This window comes from Dendrobates tinctorius, unplaced genomic scaffold (assembly GCF_039654945.1).
Source record: "Dendrobates tinctorius isolate UK_male_01 unplaced genomic scaffold, ASM3965494v1 ptg000075l, whole genome shotgun sequence".
Lineage (NCBI taxonomy): Eukaryota > Metazoa > Chordata > Amphibia > Anura > Dendrobatidae > Dendrobates > Dendrobates tinctorius.
In genome coordinates, this window is record NW_027361743.1 from 9241692 (window position 1) to 9266919 (window position 25228).

Below are 25228 nucleotides of genomic sequence, written 5' to 3' on the forward strand. Positions count from 1 at the left end.
GACCCCTGTTGATTGATTTTATGTACATCTGAACTTTATTATTGAAATATTTGCGACATTTTAGTGCATTGTACGACCAAAAAAAGCCACAGAACAGGTTGAATACAAAAAGAAAGAGTATTTTATTTGTGCTCAAAATTCATTTTGGAGAATGCGATGCAAAAAAACGTAGAGGAATACTACAAGACAGCAATAAATTGACTTACAAAAACCTGCAATGATGAATCGGGACGATTAATTTCGCGCTTAACATTTTTTTTTACTTTATAAGCTTCACATGTTCTGCCAAAACCTCTGCAAAATTTGACATAAAATGGCTAAAGAGACAAGCTGTAGCATATTTCCACAAAAATAAAGAAATCAGTCTGATAAAATGCTGCATGTGGTTCATTAATTTTGCTCAACGTCAAAAATTCTAAATGTTGTCTTTTTTCCTTTTTGAGCCTTTTCTAAAGCAAAAAGTCACATGTTCTGCTAAAATATGGGCAGGCGTGCATAAAATGACTCCAGGAGGGTACAAAAAATGCTTAGAAGAATGAGCAGGCTTATTTCTATGCAAAAACGACTTGTGATTCATCCGTTCAAGCTTCTGAGCTCCATTTACACGCTCAGGCATTCAAAAGTCACTAAGCGTTTAAAAGAAGTAACGTCCGTTCTTCCGTTGTTTACTACTAGGAAAACGCTCAAAACTTCCAATACAAGTCAATGGGAAGGCTAAAAAAGTTGCTCGGAATATTCCCGGCATTTTTTTTTTTTTTTTGCAAGTTTTGTGAAGCATTTCTGGAGCAAAAAAAAAACAAAAACAAAACGCTGGCATTATCTATATTGGATAATAAAGTTCAAAATAAGTCTGATAAATGCTGTACAAAAACAGCTGAAAAATACTGAAAAAACATTCATAAAAAATGGCAGAAAAAAATGCCAGAAAAACTCTCAGAAACTAACAAAGGATGTGTTCACATTAAATTTTTTTGAGCAGAAACTTTCCAAAAATCTTCTTCAAAAACTGTGTATTTGGCATAGATTTTAACTAAAGTTGCGTATTCCGAGAGTTTTAGAAGCAGCTTTCGGGAAGGATTTTGCAGAGTTTTCACTCCAAAAACTCTTGAACAAGGAACTTCTGATGCAAAAACTCAGCAAAAACACTCAGTGGGAACACACCCATATGCATTTTCTTCCTGTAGGATCCACCTCTGGGCTTTGACAAAAAAAAATTGCATTCAAATTGGAGTGATGCTTTTTAAAAATAAATAAATAAATAAAATGATTCTATTCACATCATTTTTTTAGGCAGGGCCATATGGAGGATGGCTTTAAAAAAAATCATCCTAAGGCTGGGATCACACATGCGAGAAACACGGCCGAGTCTCGCATGTTAATATCAATACATGGAGCTGCACGCTCCGCTCCCGAGTGCCGGCGGCAGTGCCGGGCATTAACATGCGAGACTCGGCCGTGTTTCTCGCATGTGTGGTCCCAGCTTAAGTCGCCTTAGAAATTCACTGGCCGGATTTATCATTTGCAGTTTTTGTACATCACTTTTCTTTTCTGACTTTTTGGGTTTTCACTGAAAAAAAAATTGTGCCAATTCCAATTGATTTTCACTTCATCCTTTCAAGATGCGCATTTTTTATGCACCTTTTTTTAAAGTCTAGTTTATTGGTGTTCACTTGTTTATATACATATATATACTAAAAGGAGGCCTGATACTATCGCATCGGGAGGGCACAGTGCTCTGCATGAGGGATTTCCGTTACAGAGAGATATACTCATCTTCCGATGGCCCCCGATCTCCTCTCCACGCTCCCGGCATCTTCCAGTCCCAGTAATGCTTAGCGTGAAGGACAGGAGATGATGTCACTCTCGCGAGAGCGCGACGTCATCAGCGGTCTTTCGCGCAAAGCATTACTGGGACCGGAAGATGCTGGGAGCGTGGTGAGAGGAGAGAAAGCGTCTGGGGGCCGTCGGAAGGTGAGTATATCACTATTTTTTATTTTAATCCTATTTTTTACAGGTTTATGGTACCCAGGGCATGGAGGAGAGTCTTCTGACCCTGGGTACCATCCGCACATTGAGCGCTGCGCCGGTTATCTCCTGGCTGCATCGCCGCTGACCTCCACGCGGCAGGAGATGACCCATGGCAACTCCCGCCGCAGATCTCCCAACGGTAGCGGTGGCGTGCGTCGTTCGAATGCCGCGCCAATTCGCGGGCGGACTGCGCCTGTCGCTAATTGGTCGAGGCCGGCCGGGCGCGACCAATCAGCGACGCGGGATTTCCGTTACAGACAGACAGAATTAGACGAAATAAAAAAAATGCACTTTATTTATGTTTTCACCGTTTTTGTCACCTTTTTAGCTCAAAAAGTCACATTTTGCACTTACATTTTGCAAAACTCACAGAAAAACTTTAGAATCACCCTGGGGGCGGCAGAGCACCGGAGTACATTTGCCCAAAAATGTGACTTTTTAAAAAGTTCAGGGGTTAGTAATGGAGAGGTGTCTATCAGACACCCACATTACTAACCCAGTGATTAAAAATAAAAACACACACCCACAGAAAAAAAAATAGTTTATTTTAAAAACACTCTGCCACACCTTTTTGACCAATTTAACAAAAAAACAAATTAAAAAAAAAACCATGAATATCCAAAGTAGTCCTGGGAATCCAAAGTAGTCCAGAAATGGGAATCTGAAAGACATAAAAATAGAGAATTAAATAAAGACAAGAAACACTCCCTTATTCACCAGTTTATTATTAAAAATGATGTTCTCACGACGTCCATCAATTCAGTACTGCAACCTATGGAGCGTCTTTCTGATAATGACGCTTCATATGTCACTGCCCATCATGTCTCACGCTTGATGACATCAGTAATTCAGTAACCCATGCTTGCAGTATTGGATCAGAGATGCAGGCTCCTGCATGACCCGGCAGCTCTGAGCAGCGGTAACTTCTGCAACTACATCACTCATCAAGTCCATGGAGTTTTATGGAGGCGACTCTCTGTTTTACCTTGGCTGGTTATGAAAAAAATAGGAGGGATCACAGGTCATTTTTAAAAAAAATGTTGTATTCAATTGGTTTAATAAGGCTAAACATCCTTTAGTGCCACATAAAAGACACTAAAGGGTGTTAGATAATTATATGTAGGAGGATTGTAACATTAAATATCTACAGGATAGCTATCTATTTCATCTATCTATATCATCTATCTGTATATAAGATTGCTCTATTAGGCCGGGATCACACACAGCGAGATACGGCCGAGTCTCGCAGGTTAAAACCAAGCTCTGGCGCCGGCACTCCGGAGCGGAGCGTGCAGCCGCACAGAAATACATGGAGCTGCACTCTCCGCTCCAGAGTGCCGGTGCCAGAGCTTGGTTTTAACCTGCGAGACTCGGCTGTATCTCGCTGTAGTGTGACTCCGGCCTTAGTTTGTAAACTAGCTTTAAATTACATGGAGAATTACTGCATGTAAAAGATGATGTAAATAACGCATTGCATACGGATGTCATACTGATGCTACTTGACAAAAATCGCATTGTGCTTGCATGACACGTGTCCAATTTTTTTGGATCAACATTTGACCGATTTTTTTATACTCTAGTGTGATTCCAGCCTTAGGCCGGGGTCACACTTGTGAGTGTGATGCGAGAAACTCATGCGTGTCTCTCGCATCAATACCCGGCGCTGCTGCCAGCACTCGGGACCGGAGTGTGCAGCTGCATTTCTATGTGAGTTTCTCGCATCACACTCGTAAGTGTAACCCTGGCCTTAGTGCGAGTGCAATGTGATTTTTTTTATCACATTGCAGTTTGCGTATTTATACCTTAACCGAAACCTTTAGGGTGTGTGCACACGTTGTGGATTCTGCTGCGGATTTGGCCCTGCGGTGCGGTGTACAGTGCCATTATAGGCAATGCAAAATGAAAAACGCAGTGCCCACGGTGCGGAATTTTCCGCGCGGATTTGCTGCTGTTTTAAGTCCGCAGCATGTCACTTCTTTGTGTGGATTCCGCAACGGTTTGGCACCTGCTCCATGACAGGTATCAAACCTCAGGCTAATCCAGAGAAAATCCGCAGATAAACCTCAGGTCTTTTGACTTGTGGATTTACCTGCGGATTTAGACAAATCCGTGCGGAAAATTCCGCAGCAGAATCCGCAACGTGTGCACACACCCTAACCCTCCAAGCCTGTTTTCACCTTCAAGACCAGGCCAAATTTTACAATTCTGACCAGTGTAAGTTTATGTAGCAATAACTAACTTGCACACTTCAACTGATCCCACTGATTCTGACCATGTTTTTATGTGATATATTGTACTTCATGATAGTAGTAAAATTGTTTGTTATGACTAGGGTTTACTTGTGAAAAAATCCGAAATTTGTTGAAAATTTGGCAAATTTTGCGATTTTCAAACTTTTAATTTTTATGCCCTTAAACCACAGAGTTATGTCACACAAAATAGTTGAAACGTAATTTTTTTTTTTTGTTAGAAAGTTAGAAGGGTTAAAATTTGGCCAGCGATTTCTAATTTTTCCAACAAAATTTACAAAACCATTTTCTTTAGGGATCACATCACATTTGATGTGACTTTGAGGGGTCTATATGACAGAAAATACCTAAAAGTGACACGATTCTAAAAACTGCACCCCTAAAAGTCCTCAAACCCACATTCAAGAGGTTTATTAACCTCTCAGGTGCTTCACAAGTGTCAAGGGAATGTGGAAGGAAAAAATTAACATTTAACTTTTTTTCAGAAATTTTTTTACTTTAGACCCAATTCTTTTTGTTTTCACAAGGATAACAGGAGACAATGGACCCAAAATATGTTGTTCAATTTCTCCTGAGAATGCTGACATTACAAATGTGTGGGAAAACTACTCTTTGGCTGCATGGCAGGGCTCGGAAGGGAAGGAGCACCGCTTGACTTTTTGAATGCAAAATTGGTAGGAATTGAGATTGGGTGCCATGTCGCGTTTGGAGAGCCCCTGATGTGCCTAAACAGTGGAAACCCCCTCCAGTGACTCCATTTTGGAAACATAAAGGGATGTATCTAGATGTGTGGTGAGCACCTTGAACTCCAGGTTCTTCACAGAAGTTTATAAAGTTGAGCCATGCAAATAAAGAATCTCTTAGTACACTGATACCCCATATGTGGTTGAAAACTACTTTTGAGGCACCATGCAATAATATAATAACAATAATAAATTTTATTTTTATAGCGCTGACATATTCCACAGCACTTTACATTTCAGAGGGGATTTGTACAGACAATAGACATTACAGCATAACAATAATCACATACAGTAGATTATAACAAATACCAAGAGGAATGAGGGCCCTGCTCGCAAGCTTACAGTCTATGAGGAAAGAGGTAGACACGAAAGGTGGGTGGTAACAGTTGCCCTGATTGTATGGACCAGCCATAATGTTAAGTGTGTGACAGTACAGACACAGAGGGCTAATGGATGCATAAAGCATGTGGGAACATGATGTGGGAAATCTGGTTATGGTAAAACTTTTGGCTGTGCCACACAGGGATAGATTAGGTTAATGTGTTGAGGCGGTAGGCCAGTCTGAATAAATGTGTTTTCAGGGCACGCTTAAAATTGTGGGGATTGGGTACTAATCGTATTGACCTGGGAAGTGCATTCCAAAGAATTGGCGCAGCACGTGTATAGTCTTGGAGACGGGAGTGGAGGTTCTGATTATTGAGGATACTAACCTCAGGTCATCAGCAGAACGGAGGGCGCGGGTAGGGTGGTATACTGAAACAAGGGAGGAGATGTAGGGTGGTGCTGAGCCATGGAGGGCTTTGTGGGTGAGGGTAATAAGTTTATACTGAATTCTGGAGTGGATGGGTAGCCAGTGTAATGACTGGCACAAGGTAGAGGCATTGGTGTAACGATTGGTGAGGAATATGATCCTGGCTGCAGCATTCAAGACAGATTGGAGGGGGGAGAGTTTGGTAAGAGGGAGACCGATTAGAAGAGAGTTACAATAGCCGAGACGAGAATGAATAAGAGAAACAGTAAGACTTTTTGCAGAGTCAAAAGTAAGAAAAGGTCGAATTCTAGAAATGTTTTTGAGGTGCAGATGACAAGAACGAGCCATTGATCGAGTGTGGGGGGCAAAGGAAAGCTCGGAATCAAGTATGACCCCAAGACAGCGGGCCTGTTGCTGGGGAGTAATAGTGGAGCCACACACAGAAATAGCAATGTCGGGTATAGGTACATTAGTAGAGGGAGGAAACACCAGGAGTTCAGTCTTTGACAGGTTCAGTTTCAGATATAGTGAGGACATGATGTTAGACACAGCGTTTAGACAATCGCCGGTGTTTTCTAGAAAGGCTGGCGTGATGTCAGGAGAAGAAGCGTATAATTGGGTGTCATCAGCATAGAGATGGTACTGGAAACCAAATCTAATGATTGTTTGACCAATAGGGGCAGTGTACAAGGAGAAGAGGAGAGGGCCTAGAACTGATCCTTGGGGGACCCCAACAGTAAGGGGAAGGTGAGAGGAGGAGGAACCGGCAAAAGATACAGTAAAGGAGCGGTCGGAGAGATAGGAGGAGAACCAGGAGAGAACGGTGTCCTTGAGGCCAATGGAGCCGAGCATAGTGAGGAGGAGCTGATGATCCACAGTGTCGAATGCTGCAGAGAGATCCAAGAGAATTAGCATGGAGTAATGACCATTTGATTTAGCTGTTAGCAGATCATTAGAGACTTTAGTGAGGGCAGTTTCAGTGGAGTGTAAAGAGTGGAAACCGGATTGGAGAGGGTCGAGAACAGAGTTTTCTGAGAGATAGCGGATAGCGGATGCAATGCTCAGAAGGGAAGAAATATTGGAGTTCAGATTTTGCTGGAATGGTTTCCAGGTGCTATGTCACATTGGCAGAGCTCCTGAGGTGTTAGAACAGGAGAACCCACCATAAGTGACATAATTTTACAAACTACACCTCTCAATGAACTCATCTTGGGGTGCAGTGAGTATGTTGACACCACATGTGCTTCACAGAAATTTATACCATTGGGCGGTGAAGAAAGAATAATAACATTCTTGCCACTAAAATGTTGTTTTAGCCCAGAATGTTTAATTTTCCTAAGGGCTAATAGGAAAAGTTTGTTGTTCAATTTCTCCTGAGTGAGCCAATACTCTACATGTAAGTAACTACTTTTGAGGCACAGTGCAAAACTCAGAAGGGAAGAAGCGCCGTAATTCAGTGCAGATTTTACTGTTATGGTTTGCAGGTACTATGACCCACACGGAGAGCCCCTGAGGTGCCAGAACAGCAGATCCCCCCATAAGTGACCCCATTTTACAAACTACACCTCTCAATGAATTTATCGAAGAGTGCAGTGATCATATTGACACCACAGGTGTGTCACAGAATTTTATACCATTGGGCAGTGAAGAAATAACAATTAAATATTTACAACAAAAACTTAGTTTTAGCCCCAGATTTTACATTTTCACACAGGAAAATTGTTAAAAATTGCACCAAAATTTGTCAGACAATTTCTGCTGAAGGTGGCAATACCCCATATGTGGCTGTAGAGTACTGCTCAGCCACACGGCGAGACTCAAGAGGTATGGAGTGCCATTTGCCTCCTGAAGTGCAGATTTTCCTAGAATAGTTTGCAGAATCCATATAAGTGCTATAAGAGCAGAATACCCCTCAAGTGACCCCATTTTGGATATTGTACCCCATTAAGAATTTATCTACAGGTGTAGTGACAATTTTGACTCCATAGGAGTTTTCCAGAAACAAGCAAAAGTAGATGTTACCGAGTGAAAATTGCAAATATGCTATTGTAGTGCCCAGTACGTTGTAGTGCCCAGTATGTTATGTCCAGCTCTTGCTTCTGGAGACATGCACAGATAAATTAACGGGGTTCTCATTGCTACAGAAATGCCAAACATGAGTACGCTAAATGTGGGGCTTGGAAGGGAGGGGGGCATTTGGATTTGGGAGTGCAAAATTTGCTGGGCATATATTGGGGGCGAGGAGCCATTCAGCTTTTCCAGAGCCTTTGTGCTACCAATATGGAAGCCCCCTGTTTCCGTTAACAGATGATGGACCTGAGTGGGGGACTTGCTTTTTTCATGGATTGAGTTTTTTTATTGGGAACACTTTACATAAAGTTTGGGATCACATTTATCCGGCACGCTATGCTGACCTCTTCCGTCTAAATTTCTGAATGCTGTGATTCAGATGAACCCCCAAGGGTTCTTTTCACTATAATGAGGCAGTACAGTTCCTCTGGACTCCATCTGGCTTCTGTTCAGCTTTGTCCTTCTTTTCATAGGTGCACAAAACTGTGGCGGACCGCACATTTATTTCTTGCCTAAAAAGACGGACGCAGGTCAGACAGTGTCCACAGTGCCTCCACCTGCTTTATTATGGGGAATCTTCCGCAGGGGCTTCTGTCTGAATCACGTATTTCAGAGATTTACACGAAAACTCCGGTGCAAGCGCTCACCATAGAGTGCAGGATAACAAAAAAAACACGCTTTTATTCCAAAAAATAGCTACATGCGATGGTAGAAGCAGGACCTGTCGTGACCAGATGAAGGAAACCGTGACTTTCCGAAATGCGTTTGATCCTTCTGGGTCATTTTTACTATCCATATCCACTCGTAGCCAGCAGTCAGCTCTGGTCACATGATCTCCCGCATCACGCCAGGTGCTGCTTCTACCATCGCATGTAGCAAGGACACAGTATCTGACCGCGGCCACCGGGATTCTCTTACTGACAGCTGCGCACACCGACGCCTTGAATGCAACGGAGAACCAACTCTCCTATCTTCTACTATAATCCTGCGAAGGTAACCTGTAACACGCAGGCCCTTGGACGGGCCATCCATGTTGCTCGGGAGGAACTGCCACCGGCCGGGGCAGTTTTCCTCAGACTTTAGGAGTGACTTATATCCTAGCACTCCACTCTGAGAATTCCTACCTGTCAGCACACAGGATCAAGGACTATTTAAGGACTATATTTGCCGCAGTGGTATTACATTTATGCAATATTTATTTATTGTCTGCTACCAAAACATTAACCTACCACTTATTACAGGTATTCTGCAGACAAGCTGGCTGAACGATCTCTGCCACTAATTAACCCATTCTTTTTCTGACCTCTTCCTCTTCGGTGTTGCCTCATAAAACCCCCCTTATATTTAGCCTTTTTTACCATCCTAAGTTGGGCTAAGTGCAACTATCACAGTGGGCATAGTGCAATTCTATTTTCCTTTGTGTATATACATATTTGTATTCTCATCATCTATGGTCTAATAATAATATTTTTCAATACATTGGCATTATTCATTATTGAGAAGTTTTATGTGCGCAAATCTTATTTTTTTAATTTACATTTTTTGACAAACCTGTGGTTTTTTGTTTAGTTTCGCTGCACTTTTTACCTTACTCCAGCGCCGCTGAAATTTATAATATTATTTGAACTCATATTTGTAGGTGTTGCCCTGTTTCTGTTGTCTGCAGGACCAGAGGGGGTGACCTAATGGGCCTAGTCCTTTATAGCAGCCCTCTATCATTTTTTTATCACAATGATTAAGGCGGCACGACCGATGAAACGCGTATGCACTTTAAGCCTGTGACTGTCACTGGTAAGAATTACCCGTGTTTTTGTGTCTCTGGATATAAAGATGGATTTTGGACTTATGTGCTTTTAATGAAAATGGAATAAAAGTTGTTTTTTATGGATATCACCCGCGCTGGACTTCTGCTTCACCATCAACAAGCTTCTTACACCTCTCAACTGGAATTTTCGACCACTCTCCTTTTGCAAACCGCTCCAGGTCTCTCATATTTGAATATATCTTCCCCTAACAGCAATTTTAAGATGTCCCCACAGGTAATCAATTGGATTTAGAGCTGGATTTATTGCTGCAACTTCAGAATTCTCCAGCGCTTTGTTTCCATCCATTTCTGGGGGCTTCTTGAAATGTTTGGGGTCATTGTCCTGCTGGAAGGCCCATTACCTACGACACAAACCCAGCTTTCTGACACTGGGCACTACATTGTGACCCAAAATCCTAAGGTAATCTTCAGATTTCATGATGCCTTGCACACAGTCAAGGCACCCAGTGCTATATTCAGAAAAATAACCCCAAAATATCTTTGAACCTCCAACATATTTGACTGTAGGTAGTGTGTTCTTTTCATTGTAGGCCTCATTCCATTTTCACTAAACAGTAGAATGATGTGCTTTACCAAAAAGCTCTATCTTGGTCTCATTTGTCCACAAGACACTTTCCCAGAAGGTTTTTATTTACTCAAGTACATTTTGGCAAACTGCAGTCTAGCTTTTCTATATCTCTGTGTCAACATGTGTAATTGCACAAAATTTCTCGTAGAAATACTTGATTTTCTGGAACAATTTCAAGGGTGCCGACACTTTTGGCCATGACTGTATAATAAATTACACCAGGAAGTGGGTGGGATGGGGGAGACGTGAGTGCATTTGTGGGAGGATTTAGCGACTTGAAACAAAAGTTTATAAAAATCACACATTTCTAATTATCTGCTGGTGTAACCATGATGTTGATCACCTAATGCACAAGCCAACAGCTGCTGCCTTGATAGTGGATGGAGACAGAACGTTCATACTACACATCTTCCTTCCCCATACAGGCTTTAGTGCTGGGCTAGTAAACGAGCGCCGATTGCCTGGTAAATAGCCCCCTTTACGACCAGGCTACCATTTTTCATTTTAGTGTTTTTGTTTCTTCCTCCAAGAGCCATACCCTTTCTTTCAGGATGAGATGTATCCTCTTTGAATTAAACCATTCATTTTACCGTATAATGTAATGAAAAAAAAAATTCTAATTTTCTAAAACGGCGTAAATGATGGAAAAAAACAAAACTTGCCAGAATGCCATTTTACTACATTTAATGTGTGGTAAAAACGACCTAGGAACAGGACTCTAGGTCAGCACGATTATGGCGATACCAAAGTTTTAAAAGTTTTTTTTTTTTTTTTTACTAGATAAAAAAAAAAGACCCACAACATAACTTAACTCCCAGACCAATGCCTGCACTTTGTATCCCAGTGGTAAGGTGATATTGTTATGTCACGAGACAGCTGCAGCCAATCACCGACCTATGATCGTCTGCAGCTCTCGCTCTTTCATCTGCCGAAACTGTAGAGGTTGCAGTAGCCATGTGACAGTGTCTTGATCCAGAGTATAGAAATGGCGCTGGTGCAGAAGGTGAGGACACTTTTTTTTGTTCTTTTGGTCTTTACGTGGACAACCCCTTCAATTTTTTTTAGTCCCCCTAGAGGACTTGTACTTTTCAGCAATACAAAGGTAATGCAGTATTTAGTAAAACTGACACGGTATTAAGAAACCGAACCAAGGTGGCAGCAATAAGGGGCCCCGGCCACCAGGGCAACCCACTAGCGCAGTAAGACCGCTTCGAGGGGATAGGCGATTGGCACCAGTACACACACAAGATAACTACTTAAATGCCGCTATCAGCTGCTCTAAATGGTTAAACAGCAGTGATCAGGGCTAGCTCCATACACGTCTATCATGTCAGGGGTCACAGGTCCATAACCGGCCTTAAAGGATATGTAAAATAAAGTTATTGTAAACACAACATCTGCAAGATCTCCGAACTTAGAGCTTTACCCTGTGTTATAGGGAGTGACATTGCTGCATCCATGTAACTTCGGGCTGTACATGGCCACCTAAGGTTCACTGCATCATCCTTCCCTCACTATAGGTACACGACATGCAGAGCAGCGGACACGTACACATCTGCACCACATAAGCAAATCTGATGTTTATCGCTGCCGGAAGTTAAGTCCAATAATCTGCAACCTCAAACAGGTAGTGGTAGATGTCGGTGCGCCGGGCGATCTCGTACGCAGTCTCTCCGAGCTTGTTGGTCAGTTGAGGTTTCACGTAGCGATTCATGAGGAGAAGCTCCAGCAGCTGCCGGCTGTCTCTGTTGGCGGCAGCCAAGTGCAGCGGCGTTAGCGAGCCCTTAGTCTGTGCGTTGATGTCTGCCCCGTGCTGAAGAAGGAAGGAGGCCACGGCCGGGTTATTCCACTTGCAGGCGCTGTGCAGCGGCGTCCATCCGTCTAAGGTCACTGCGCAGAGGTTTGCCTCCTTGGCGATCAGCTCCCGCACGATCGACAGGTGACCGTTGTACGAGGCCCTGTGCAGGGGGGTGTAATCATCTTCATCAGTGACATTCACCAGATCCGGGCTGATGGAAAGGATTCTCTGAATGGTGTCCAGCTGTAAGAAGAAAATAACCAGTGAGAAAACTGGGAAAAATAAAAAAAACAATGCACTCAGCACGTCAACATTCTCATAATAATGGAGAAAACTACAGATCAACTGTGGTCCCACGGCCAGTGCCCGCTCCGATCAGCAGAACAAGACGTTACCTACTTGGTGATGTCCCAGTGGTCGAATCATCACTGATCAATAAGTTATCAGCCATCCTAGAGCATATACCGTACTTTTCAGATTATAAGATGCACTTTTTTCCTCCAAAAATGTGGAGTAAAATGGGGGGTGCGTCTTATAGTCTGGATGTGTAGGCTGTGCTGAGGAGGTAGGGGAGCGGTTTTGGCGGAGGAGCAGCTGCTGCTGCTGCTAACTCCGGTGCCCACTGGTAAAGAGAAATGTATATTCACTGCATTCCACGCCCATGGGCATGGAGGGCAATGAATATTCATTTCTCTTTAATGGCATCCTGATATGATTGGCCCCCTCCCCCATTCTGGTATGCATAGCCCCTTCAGAAAACAATAAAAAACCCCAACCATTACACTTACCTTCCCGGCGCTCCTTCGCAGCGTCCTGCTCCAATGACAGCAGCTGCTTTATGCTTGTAAGCAGCGCATGGCAGGGACGTCATGCGCTGCTTGCAAGCCCAAGGGCAGCTGCCGGAATACTCAATACTCTGCACGTCGGGACTGTATGCGCGCAAAGCATTGAGTATTCATTGTTCTCTAGCGAGCAGTGTCAGCCGCAGCCTTCCTGCAGCTGCCGGCGGTCACATGTGCCAATACTTAAGAGAAATGAATATTCATGAAATGAGGTGAATATTCATTTCTCTTAAGTATCGGCACATGTGACCGCCGGCAGCTGTAGGAAGTCTCCGGCTGACACTGTGCTCGCTAGAGAACAATGAATACTCAGTGCTTTGCGTGCATACAGTCCCTGCGTGCAGAGTACTGAGTATTCTGGCAGCTGCCCTGCGGCTTATAATCAGCACATGACGTCCCTGCCATGCGCTGCTTACAAGCATAAAGCAGTTGCTGGCAATGAACAGTGAGGGAGCACCAGGAAGGTAAGTGTAATTTTTTTTTTTTTTATGTTTTCTGATGGGGCCATGCATACCAGGATGGGGATGGAGGCCAATCATACGACAGGATGGGACCATGTGTATGAGGATCGGAGATATTATGTACAGCATTGATCATATTTTTGCTTCCCCTTAATCTCCTCCTCTAAAACCTAGGTGCGTGTTATGGTCCGAAAAATACGTTAAGTGGTGGTGTCACCTCCTGAGCCCACCCCAAACATGTGGAACTGATGGTGGAGGTACGGTCATATCATATTGGGCGGCACGGTGGCTCAGTGATCAGCACTGCAGCGCTGGGGTCCTGGGTTCAAATCCCACCAAGGACAACATCTGCAAGGAGTTTGTATGTTCTCCCCGTGTTTGCGTGGGTTTCCTCCGGGTTCTCCGGTTTCCTCCCACATTCCAAAGACATACTGATAGGGAATCTAGATTGTGAGCCCCATTGGGGACAGTGATGATCATGTCTATAAAGCGCTGTGGAATTAATGCCGCTATATAACTGAGTAAAATAAATAAATATGACAGGAAGGGGTTAAGTTGCGTTAAAACATTGCATCAATGAATCTTTGATCAGCTACTGGGGGTTATATCCCAACCTGATCTTACTGCTCCATTGTGTGAACTTACTCTGTTATTTTCTGCAGCAAAAAGCATTAACTCTTTGGGGTTGTCCTTCAGAGCCTCCTCCTGACTCTGGTACCAATCCTCGCTCTTCTCCTCCTCGTCATCTTCTGACTCCCCCGGCCATAGACTCTGGGTCCCGGTAGGAATCAGGTGGCGGTGGGTTTCCAGTAGATCCAGTTGATTAAAGTCATCTGGAAAGTAGTCGAGTTTTTCTTGCAGATCAGTTTCGTCCTCTGTAGCAGTGTCGCCTGCGCCATTGTCCTGGGAGAAAGCGGCGTCCGTCTCCTGTAACGTCGTCATCTGGAAGACACAAGACATCATGGCATGGCGCAAGAGGAAGCAAAAGGCGGGTGCGGCGCCACAAAAAGGGCGACACCAGCGGTCACAGGACCCCAGTGGTCAATACTGTGCTTTAGGACTGGCTTTCAGGGTGTTCGCATGTTTTTATGTCATCGTTGTTGGGGGGTGTTTTAGGTTTCTAGATGTTTTCTACCGATTAATTGGGGATTTTTATAGGAAGTCTTTATATTTCTGTGCAGATATCCCCCAGTCCCTCCTCCTCCCCTGGAGCGATTTTACCTGGGTCTCACATTTTCACAATATTTTCGTGCTGCAAAAAATTCATGAAGCGGGCCTGACATTTTGATAAAAATCTATAAAATTAACCCCCCCCCAAAGAATGACAAATTGGGTCCCCACTAATACTGGTAGCAGAGACCACCCCGAAGACGCGCTCCACTGCGGGTCACACGGCAGGACCGCTTTACGGTGCGACCAGCCTCTAACAGCAGCAACTGGAGCTACTCCACCTCCTGTCGCTGCTGTCTGGCCACAGGTTAACCCCTGAAATGCTGCCACTAATCTCTGACAGCACCAATGTCCCAGTGGGGTCTGCCTAGGACCCTCCTTCCCGCCCCGCAGCCCCTGCTCTATGGCCGGATACAGCGGTCTGCACTCACCTGTCACTGCCACAACTCCCAGTCTGCAGAGACTCCCTGCAGTAACCTGTTGGCTCCACGTCACCCCTCCCACAATAACACCTGCTATCGATGCCTGTGCCCGGACCGCGGTCATGGACCACCCCTCCTCACCTTATACACAGTGCAGTAACCCTTTTCCTTAGGATGTGATGATGATGATAATAAACTACACTTCCCAGCAGCCTTTGCGCTTCACACGTCAGCCTCCTGCGCCCTCCGCCACACTGAGCAGTAGTTTTCGCGTCTCCAGTAAGGCGCCACACTGGTGTAGTCCTCAGGGATACCGCCGCGCACGGAATGCTGGGACTTGTAGTATTGGCGGCAGCTCCCAGCATGCACTGCACACGTGTTCCCGGGATTTTGCAGTGAGAGAGTCAGTGAGGTGGGTCTTGCGGTAGAGCCGGGTGTAGTGGCTGTGCGTGCTGGGACATGTGGGCACAGGCAGTGTGGCGCAGAGTGAGGTCAGCACCGTGGTGTGTCATGTCACAGCATGGCCAGGGTAATGCTGACGGGTCAGTGCTGGAGGCACGGGTGTGTGCTGCACTGTTACACACCCCAATAAGCCGTGTGTTATCTGCGAGAGTTACTGCTCTTATCTGCAGCAGGTTCCCCATTACAGCGTCACCTGCAGGTTCCCCCATAACAGTGTCATCCACTGGTCCCACATAAGAGTGTTCTCAGGTCCCCCATAACACAGGGTTCTTCACGGTAAGAGCAGTGAGGCTCTGGAATTCTCTTCCTGAGGAAGTGGTGATGGTCAACTCACTGAATGAATGTAAGAAAGGAATGGATGCTTTTCTTGTGAGTAACAGTATAGAAGGTTACGAATAACAGAATATTATAGGTAGATGGTTGATCCAGCTTAGGGGAAGGGATTTTTTTCCCTATGGAGAAAATTGGCGTCTACTCTGTGGGTTTTTTGCCTTCCCCAGGATCAACAATGCAGAACAGCTGCAATAAAATTGCCTGAACTAGATGGACATAAGGTCTTCCTTCAGCCTTCAAAACTATGTCACCCACAGATCCCCATAAGTGTTATCTGCAGATCCCCATAACAGAGCATCACCCACAGATCCCCCATAACGGCGTCACACACTGATCCCCCCCATAACGGCGTCACACACTGATCCCCCCCATAACGGCGTCACACACTGATCTCCCGTAACAGCATCACCCTCAGATCCCCAAAAAGAGTGTTATCTGAATATCCCCATAACAATGTCATCCACAGATCCCCTGTAACAGCATCACCCACAGATCCCCCATAACAGCGTCACCCACTGGTCCCCCATAACCATGTCATCCACAGATCCCCTGTAGCAGCATCACCCACAGATCCCCCATAACAGCGTACAGATTATGAAGGATAAGTGGTATATAGGATTAAGTCAGAATTCACAGAAAATAAATCCCATAAGACATCCTCGAGATAACTTGGTTAAGACCTTTGGTAGAGAACTTGAGGAGATGCTGATAGAGGCACCTGATGACGGACTTATTTCTAAAAAATGAAATTGAATATAAGAATCCTAAATACTTTATGACATCTATATTTTATTCTCTTCCAAAAATACTTAAAGGACTTAAGCCCCTAAACGGTCCTCCCTTTGTATTTGGTATTAATTCTCTAAGGACGGGGGTCACACTTGCGTGTGCAATGCGAGAAACTCGCCTCAATACCGGGCACTGCCGCCGGCGGTTCGAACCGGAGTGTTCAGCTTCGTAGAAAGACATGCAGCTGCACACTCCCATCCCGAGTGCTGGCGGCAGTGCCCGGTATTGAGGCGAGAGACTCGCGCAGGTTTCTCGCATTGCACTCGCAAGTGTGACCCCGGCCTAACACAAAATTATAACGTGTGCCTTTATAGAGTTCTCAGAAGATGTGTCACAGCATTGCCGTCCTATGAGAGACACCTCCGGCTTGCTGCACTATATAGTAGTATTCCCCATGAATCAGGCATTAAGGTAGCTGAATATTTCCTAAGCTCCAGAGATACCATTGTGTTTCTTATAATACTTTTATTAGGCAGTTTGCCCTACCACAATTATTTTGCCTCTAATGGCAAACTGTACCACCAGGTCAGGGGTACCGCTCTGGGCATTCACTGCGCCCCCACCTATGCAAATTTGTTCCTGGGTTGTTGGGAAGATACCATCATTTTTGGGGAGGATACCGTACCATGCTGGAGCCCGCAGATATTATTCTGGGGACGCTACATTGATGACATTTTTGTTCTAAGGTCCGGTAGCAAGACCTCTTTTGATACAGTTATCAGAGATATCAATAATAACACACTGAACTTTACAATCACATCTGAAATTAATCATAAGCAGCATTAATTTTCTGAACACAACTATCATGAGAGATCATACGGGGCAACTCATGACTAGTACCTTTCGTAAACCCACCTCAACAAATGACCTGTTACACTGTAACAGCCGCCATCCCCTTAGCCTAAAACAAGGAATCCCAAAAGGGCAGCATTACTGCAAGAGAAGGAACTGCTCCATGGACACTACTAGTGATGAGCGAGTATACTCGTTGCTCGGGTGTCCTCCGAGTATTTTGGCGTGCTCGGAGATTTAGTGTTTGTCAACGCAGCTGCATTATTTGCGGCTGCTAGACTGGCTGTGAATACAAGTGGATATTGCCTGTTTGTTAGGAATTTCACACATGTATTCAGACTGTCTAGCAGCTGCAAATCATGTAGCTGTGTTGACAAACACTAAATCTCCGAGCACGCCAAAATACTTGGAAATCACCCGAGCATGTTCGGGAAAACCAGAGCAACGAGTATACTCGCTCATCACTAGACACTACCTTTTTTTCACAATCCGGTCAATGAAGGGATAGGTTCTTGGAGAGGGGATACCAATTTAGTACGCTAAACTCTGCCTTCAAGGATATTGTGTCACTCGCAGATCCAACATAACAAAACGTCATCCGCAGATCCTCCATAACAGAGCTTTATTTGCAGATCCCCCACAAAAGGTCCCCGATAACAGATTGTCATTGACACCCTTCATGCTTTTCGTGGGGGGGAGGGAAGTGGTCATTGACTGTCCCTGCCAGACACGGAGCACAGTCGTCTGCAGAGATGTCTCATGCATGATTTTCTAGCAGGTGATTTCACAACATTCCGTATTTAAAATGAAAAAGGTGGAATTGCCCGGTGTCACCCACTGTGTTATCCAGTCACCGAGGGAGTGACCCGCGATCCGCCAGCTACTGCTGCTCAGACAGTCGTGTGATCTGCTCCCCACCTCTGTAATATAGGACTCGATCTTGCTTTGCTTGCTCTTTCTTAGTTCTGGAGGGTGCACTTTACATCAGTGTAGAGCTGTAATTTTTCCTTCTTCACTGCATATTGTTTATGAGGCACAAGATGGCATTTATGCTGGAGAAGACAATAACACTGAAACATGATGAATCTTTCTATTTCTCCTACAGGGTTTGGGCAATTTGCATATTACATCTGAGAATTATAATATCCAGACTAAATTAACGTATAGACATGAGCTCCTCTGGTAACAGTGTGTAAGTAGTCTTATTTATTCATTTATATATTATATTGTCAACTATTAAAATGACCCATATGTACAGGTATATAACTACTATAATACTGCCCCTATGTACAAGAATATAAATAATACTGCTACTATGTATAAGATTAATCTAGTTTCCTTCTATGATGGAATCACTGACTGGGTGGATCAGGGAAATATGGTAGGTATAGTATATCTCAACTTCAAGCAAAGCATTTGATAAAGTATCTCATACTATTCTTATCGAAAAAATGACCAAGTATGGGATTTACAAGGCTATGGTTAGGTGGATTCATAACTGGCTCAGTGATCGTACTCAAAAGAGTGGTAATAATTGGTTGCAGATCCAGCTTTTTATCTGTTGGGAGTGTTTACCCCTCCTGTTGTGTACTCTCTACTCTTAGGCTTTGTGCACACGTTGCGGAATTGCCGCTGAAATTTCTGAGGGAATTCCGCAACTCCCTGACGCGGTAAATACGCTAGAATTCCGCATGCGTAATTCCCGCATATGCGGAAAACTGATTGACAGGTTGGCCCCACTCTTCAAACATAGTGTTTGACTAGCGTGACCAACTTTTTACTATTGAGGCTGCTTATTCGGCATCAGTAGTAAAATGATATAATGTTAAAAATAATTAAAAAAAAAATAAAAAATGGTGTTTTTCCTCACCTTCCGGCGTCCCACGCAGCCTTCCCGATCCTTGCAATGCTCCCGGCAAGTCCCTTTCCCAGCAATGCCTTGCGACAATTACCTTTGATGATGTAGTGGTCTTGCGAGACTGCGACTTCTTCAAAGGTTTTTGTCGCAAGGCATCACTGGGAATGGAAGTTGCCGGGAGCATCGCTAAGCCTGGGGACGCTCAGTGGAACACCGGAAGGTGAGAATAGCACCATTTTTTATAGTAATATTTTTTTTAATAGGGATATGGTACCCAGGACCTGGAGGAGAGTCTCCTCCCCTCCAGACCCTGGGTACCATCCACACATTTTCCGCTTACTTGCGTATTTTTCCGCGATGCGATTTTGCCGCGGAAAAATACGCAGCATTTGCACAGCATGTGTGGAATGCCATTGAATACAATGGGCTGCTTATTTTATGCATTTTCGCAGCGTTTACTTGAAGAAACGCGGCAAAAATGCATAAAATCTGCGGGAATTCCGGACGTGTGCACACAGCCTTAATGTTATACTGTTTAGCTCGGGGTTCACAAGGGCCACACAGGGCGAGCCTTTTTTGAGCGGGGGCGTCAATTTGCGTTCAAGCTATGGTGCCAATCTCCGCATCAAGGCAGGGTTGTCCACAGTGAGAGATCAGGGTGATTAATAGATTTGGTTTGTACCTATATTTTTCTTGTCCTTTGACTGACATCTTTTTATGTACCAAGATCTATTTTCCTACGCATAATACAGCCAGTGGTTTTTGTGCCCGGTTGAATATATTATTGCGCTTAATATTTTTGGATTTTAATATATTTAATAAAAGTTAATTTTTAGGGTATTAGTTTTTTTGATAAGCCTTCCTTCACTAATCCCACTTATATTTAATTTTCAAAAGTCCTTAGCTTGCAAAAAAGAAGACTAAGAGGAGACTTAATTGCTGTCTACAAATATCTGAAGGGCTGTCACATTGTAGAGGGATCATCCGTATTCTCATTTTCACATGGAAACACAAGAAGCAATGGAATGAAACTGAAAGGGAGGAGACACTGATTAGATATTAGAAAAAACTTTTTGACAGTGAGGATGATCAATGAGTGGAACAGGCTGCCACGAGAGGTGGTGAGTTCTCCTTGAATGGAAGTCTTCATACAATGGCTGGACAGACATCAGTCTGAGATGGTTTAGTGAGTCCTGCATTGAGCAGGGGGTTGGACATGATGACCCTGGGGTTTCCTTCCAACTCTAACACTGTATGATTCTATGAAGACTATAATGACTACAATACCATCTCCTATGCACTAATTGTTTTTCTTTCACATTTACCGCAATTTTCCAGCAGAGGGCGCATAGAGAACGAAGTAAAGCTACTGGTAACTTGGGCAAAGTTTGGTTTGTTCTTTTTTCTCTGCTAGTGACATTATATCTTTCTCTTCCATGACATTTAGGAAAAAGAGGGGGTAGCTGGTGCCAGGTATCCATGTTCTGTGTTTTTATGTTCAAGGAATTAGTTTTTTTTTTAATTTTTGCTCAAAGGGGTAAATAAAAATGACTTCTTAATTTTTCATTTTTCTCCTTCTCCCATGACGGCACCATGGCGAGAGGGGATACCCCCTTCAAGGACAGAAAACCTACAGATAAAAAGGGTGGTACCTCTCTCCCGCATCAGTTGGTTTCTTGTCCTTGCCAGGGAACCTACAGTCGGCGTACCTGTAAAGTAGAAGAGAGGAACCGTCATGAGATGCCAGGCCCAGCCAGACTGATTCAGGCAGTGGGAGTTCCCTGCCTTGGCTGGCGCGGTGTCCTGAGGTGCCATCGCTGGGGTCAGTGGACCTTTAGGGTGTGTGAGGAGAGGCAGCAGAGAAGATGAATCATCGCTGTGGATGTGCTGCCCCTCCTTGGATCCTAACCGCCTGTTGCAGGCTGCCCGGGCCTGTGCTGGTGAGAAGTGCGCACCAAAACTACTGGGTTACAGTGTGCATGCGGCACGCCCCTATTACTGGGAATCCGGTTGGTGCATGCGCGCGTCCTCTTCCGGTGCAGTGAGTGCGTGTGTCCCTATGGGAAGGGCATGGGCATCCAGGCAGAATTATGTAATTAAAAAAAAAAATAGGATGCCGGACATGAATCAGCCAAAGGAGTTCCTGAGGTACAGACGGGGGAGGGAGGAGTGGCAGGTGCTTATTTACCGCCAGAAAGCACTAGGAGAGTGCTTCTGATAGAGCTCTGGCAGTCTTCCCTCCAGTCATGAGCAAACAGGAGCACCAGTAGGTAGCGACAGCTAAAGAAAAAACGGGCGAGACATCAAGAGAACCCTTCCCATCTTCACAACGTGGTAACAGTGGAAGTGGGCGTTCTGGCCGATCGTCCCAGTGCAACTTGGACTCCAGTGTGGCGTCCCAAGAGAGAACCCATCTACAAGAATGGTTCCTCCTCCTAACCCGGGAAGCAAAAGTGCGGGCAAGACCAAACAAACACAGGACTTGTGGGAGTTAGCCACTACGTGGGAAAAAAGACTCTGCAGCTCTTGTACAGAGCAAACAATCTGTGAAGAAACCCCATAGTTTGCCTCAGAGCTTAGATCCATAATAAAGTCACAGGTAGAGGATATCTTTAGGTCCCTTCAGGGTAAGGGGAAAAAACAGTGAAAGTCCAGGAACAGGTCCCCTGAGTCCGGGTCTAGCAGTTTAGAGATGAAGAGGGGGACTCGGATACGTTCGATTCATCATCTTCATCCGGGTCAGAGGCGGTCGTAGCAGTTTCCCTTTATAGGAAACAGCCTTGTTAAAGTAGTCAGGGCCACCATTCGGCTGGTAGACCCTCTTCCAAAAAGACCAGTTCAGGACATAATGTTCTGCAGACTAGATAAAAAAAAGAGAAGATCTTTCCCTCTTAAGATATTTCCCTCTTAATGAGAAAATCCTGTCCCTAATTAGAAAAGAGTGGAAAAAAACAGAAAAAAGACCTTTTATCCCTAAAGAGGAAGTATCCGTTTGATGACCCGACATGTTCATTCTGGGTGAAGGTGCCAAAATTAGACTTGGCAATTGCTAAGGCTTCCAAAAAAATTTCCCTTACCTTTTGAGGACAGTGGGGTATTGAAGGATCCCATAGGCAAAAAAAAGTGGATACCTTCCTGAAGGGTTCATGGCAGAGGTGTAGCTAGAGTTTTGGTTCAGGGGGGCGAAACTTCTGAGTGGGCCCCTAACTAGGTAACTTTGATTACAACTCGATGACGCACCCTAATAGTGGATGTAGGAGATGACTGCGCTGTTACTGAAAATAATCCCTATATAAAGACCAATATTGATATTACCGCCATATGGTCAGTGGTAAATACCAGTCCTACAAAACATATAAGTGATTACTGCACAGTTATAGTTGGTGTCTTACCGCTGACGATCTTTCTGATGTAATCGTTCACTTTTCACGTCTTTTCCATCTGGCCCAGACCGACATGACAACTCCTCCAGCCAGGACTCTGCTACAGAGAATACAACAACGACATGTTTCACTTCTCATATTCCAGCTCCATTACCATGTATCCCCAACCTGCACAAACTCTTCATCCTGCTAATACCCCAATCCTGAGCCGCTGCTGCCGTATGTGTCCCTATTACTGCACCTGATACCCCAATGCTGAGCCGCTGCTGCCGTATGTGTCCCTATTACTGCACCTGATACCCCAATGCTGAACCGCTGCTGCCGCATGTGTCCCTATTACTGCACTGGATACCCCAATACTGAGCCGCTGCTGCCATATGTGTCCCTATTACTGCACCTGATACCCCAATACTGAGCCGCTGCTGCAGTATGTATCCCTATTACTGCACCTGATACTCCAATGCTGAGCCGCAGCTGCTGCATCTGTCACTATTACTGCTCCTTATACCCCAATACTGAGCCACTGCTGCTGTATGTGTCCCTATTACTGCACTTAATACCCCAATGCTGAGCCGCTGCTGCCGCATGTGTCCCTATTACTGCACTGGATACCCCAATACTGAGCCGCTGCTGCCGTATGTGTCCCTATTACTGCACTTGATACCCCAATGCTGAGCCGCTGCTGCCGCATGTGTCCCTATTACTGCACCTGATACCCCAATACTGAGCCGCTGCCATATGTGTCCCTATTACTGCACTTGATACCCCAATGCTGAGCCTCTGCTGCCGTATGTGTCCCTATTACTGCCCCTGATACCCCCTATACACACACGGCTCCGCACCGTACACCTTGTACACACGCTGCTCTGTTCCGTACACCTTGTACACATGCAGCTCTGCTCCGTACACCTTGTACACACCTGGCTCCACTCTGTGCACTTGTACTCACGCGGCTCTGCTCCGTACACGCTGTACACACGCGGCTCCGCTCCGTACACCTTGTACTGCTCCGTACACCTTGTACACACCTTGCTCCGCTTTGTACACCTTGTACACACCTGGCTCCGCTCTGTACACCTTGTACACACACGGCTCTGCTCCACACCCCCGTACACACGCGGCTCCGCTCCATGCATCTCGTACACATACGGCTCCGCTCCGTACACCTTGCACACACGGCTCCCCTCCGTACACCCTGCACACACACGGCTCTGCTCCGTACACCCCATACACACACGGCTCTGCTCTGTACACCCCATACACACGCGGCTCCGCTCCTCTGTACACCTCATACATGCATATCTCTGCTCCGTACACCTTCTACACACACGGTTCCGCTCTGTACACCTCATACACACACAGCTCTGCTACATCCACCCTGTAAAACCCCTCCTGACCCCACACAGAAACTACTTCACCTCATCCAGCACCATGACAACCAGCACAGCAGAGTCCTGCAGCCACTGAAGCCCCTGATCATGTGACCCCCCTGACTCCGCCCCTCCTGTGACCTCATCACAGGTTCTGTGCGCACGGAATAGTCCAGGACGACATTGCTGGCTGTGAGGTGGGGGCCCCCCACCACCCTCTCGGGCCCATAGCGGCTGGGCGGCAGAGTAGGGAGATTGATTCTCCCTGCTCTGCCGCAGAATGTAACTGTATGGGCGTGCTGTGCACGCCCATACAGTTACAGTAGCGTAGCTCGGTGGGCCCTCTCAGAGCCCGGGGCCACCGCCCCCTCTCTCCCCCGGTAGCTACGCTATTGGTTCATGGGAAGACGCCGGGGGTGGGTGGGAAGGGGGGATTAAAACCTGCGGTAGCTGACACTTGTACGGCCAGATCACTGCTTGTCTTGATAGACCAGATGGAATCACAGCTAAGAGAAAAAACATCTAGGGACGCTATACGAGACTTCATCTCAGTAATGAAAGGGGCAGCTGCTTTCTTGGCTGATGCATCGGCGGACTCAGTCAGGCTGGCAGTCAGATCAGCAGTTTTTTCTAATGCAGCGCTGCGAGCCCTCTGGCTTAATTGTTGGCCAGGAGATCTCCAAACAAAGTCAAGATTATGCTCCTTTCCCTTTTAAAGCTAATTCTTATTCGGGCCTACGTATGATATTCTGGATAAAAGCGGGGATAATAAAAAAACACTTCCCTGCCCTGTCTTCTCCAATATCTCTTATAGGAAATCCTTTCGGAGTAGGAAATTTATCCGAAGGAAGCCCCCAGGAACCAGGATAAGTGGGAGGATAGAAGGAGAAAAAAACAAAAGTTTTTTCTTCAACAGGGTTTTCCCAAAGGGGGGGGGGGTTATTTTTTTTTCTCCTGGCCTGAGAAAGAATAGCCAAAAGCTCTTGGAACTTAGACCTAATGAAATGAGGTCTAAAGTTTCAATTCCAATCAACTCCCCAACCAAATTTTGTATTGACTCCCCAGATAACCTCAAACGAAGAGCAACTAGCCTTAGAGCAGGAGGTTCTTGGCCTGATAGAGAAAGAAGTCCTTCAAGAGGTCCCTTACCAGGAAAAAGGCGAAGGATTCTACTCTCTTTTTGAGGGAAAAAAACAGATGGAACCTTCAGTACAATCAATCATAAATCTAAAGAAACTGAACAAGTTATTGAGGCTATAGTTTTTTGGGTGTGCGGATTTTGGAGAGAAAACCGCAGGTAAATCCGCAGGACAA

The 25228-nt window shown here is 45.2% G+C and overlaps 2 protein-coding genes across 6 annotated transcripts in view; one reads left to right on the top strand and one right to left on the bottom strand.

Moving 5' to 3' along the window:
* Nucleotides 1-10901: 10901 nt before the first annotated feature.
* Nucleotides 10902-15210, bottom strand: ANKRD49 (ankyrin repeat domain 49). 3 transcript variants are annotated; one of them, XM_073582980.1, is made up of 3 exons: nucleotides 15069-15210; nucleotides 13981-14277; nucleotides 10902-12275 (listed from the first exon to the last, which is right to left on the bottom strand). In XM_073582980.1, exons 2-3 carry the CDS (start codon nucleotides 14275-14277, stop codon nucleotides 11832-11834), a joined length of 741 nt encoding a protein of 246 aa, XP_073439081.1. In that variant the 5' UTR covers nucleotides 15069-15210; the 3' UTR covers nucleotides 10902-11831. The 3 variants fall into 3 exon arrangements, with proteins under 3 accessions (XP_073439081.1, XP_073439080.1, XP_073439079.1); XM_073582979.1 differs by having other exon boundaries at nucleotides 14937-15073; XM_073582978.1 differs by lacking the exon at nucleotides 15069-15210 and having other exon boundaries at nucleotides 13981-14310.
* MRE11 (MRE11 homolog, double strand break repair nuclease) overlaps nucleotides 15208-25228 on the top strand; it is a 296568-nt gene continuing 286547 nt past the window's right edge. For all 3 annotated transcript variants that reach the window (XM_073582975.1, XM_073582976.1, XM_073582977.1), the window contains exons 1-2: nucleotides 15208-15339; nucleotides 18409-18495. In XM_073582975.1, the coding sequence (XP_073439076.1) occupies nucleotides 18473-18495 (23 nt within the window). In that variant the 5' untranslated portion in view covers nucleotides 15208-15339; nucleotides 18409-18472. The remainder of the gene's footprint in view (nucleotides 15340-18408; nucleotides 18496-25228) is intronic.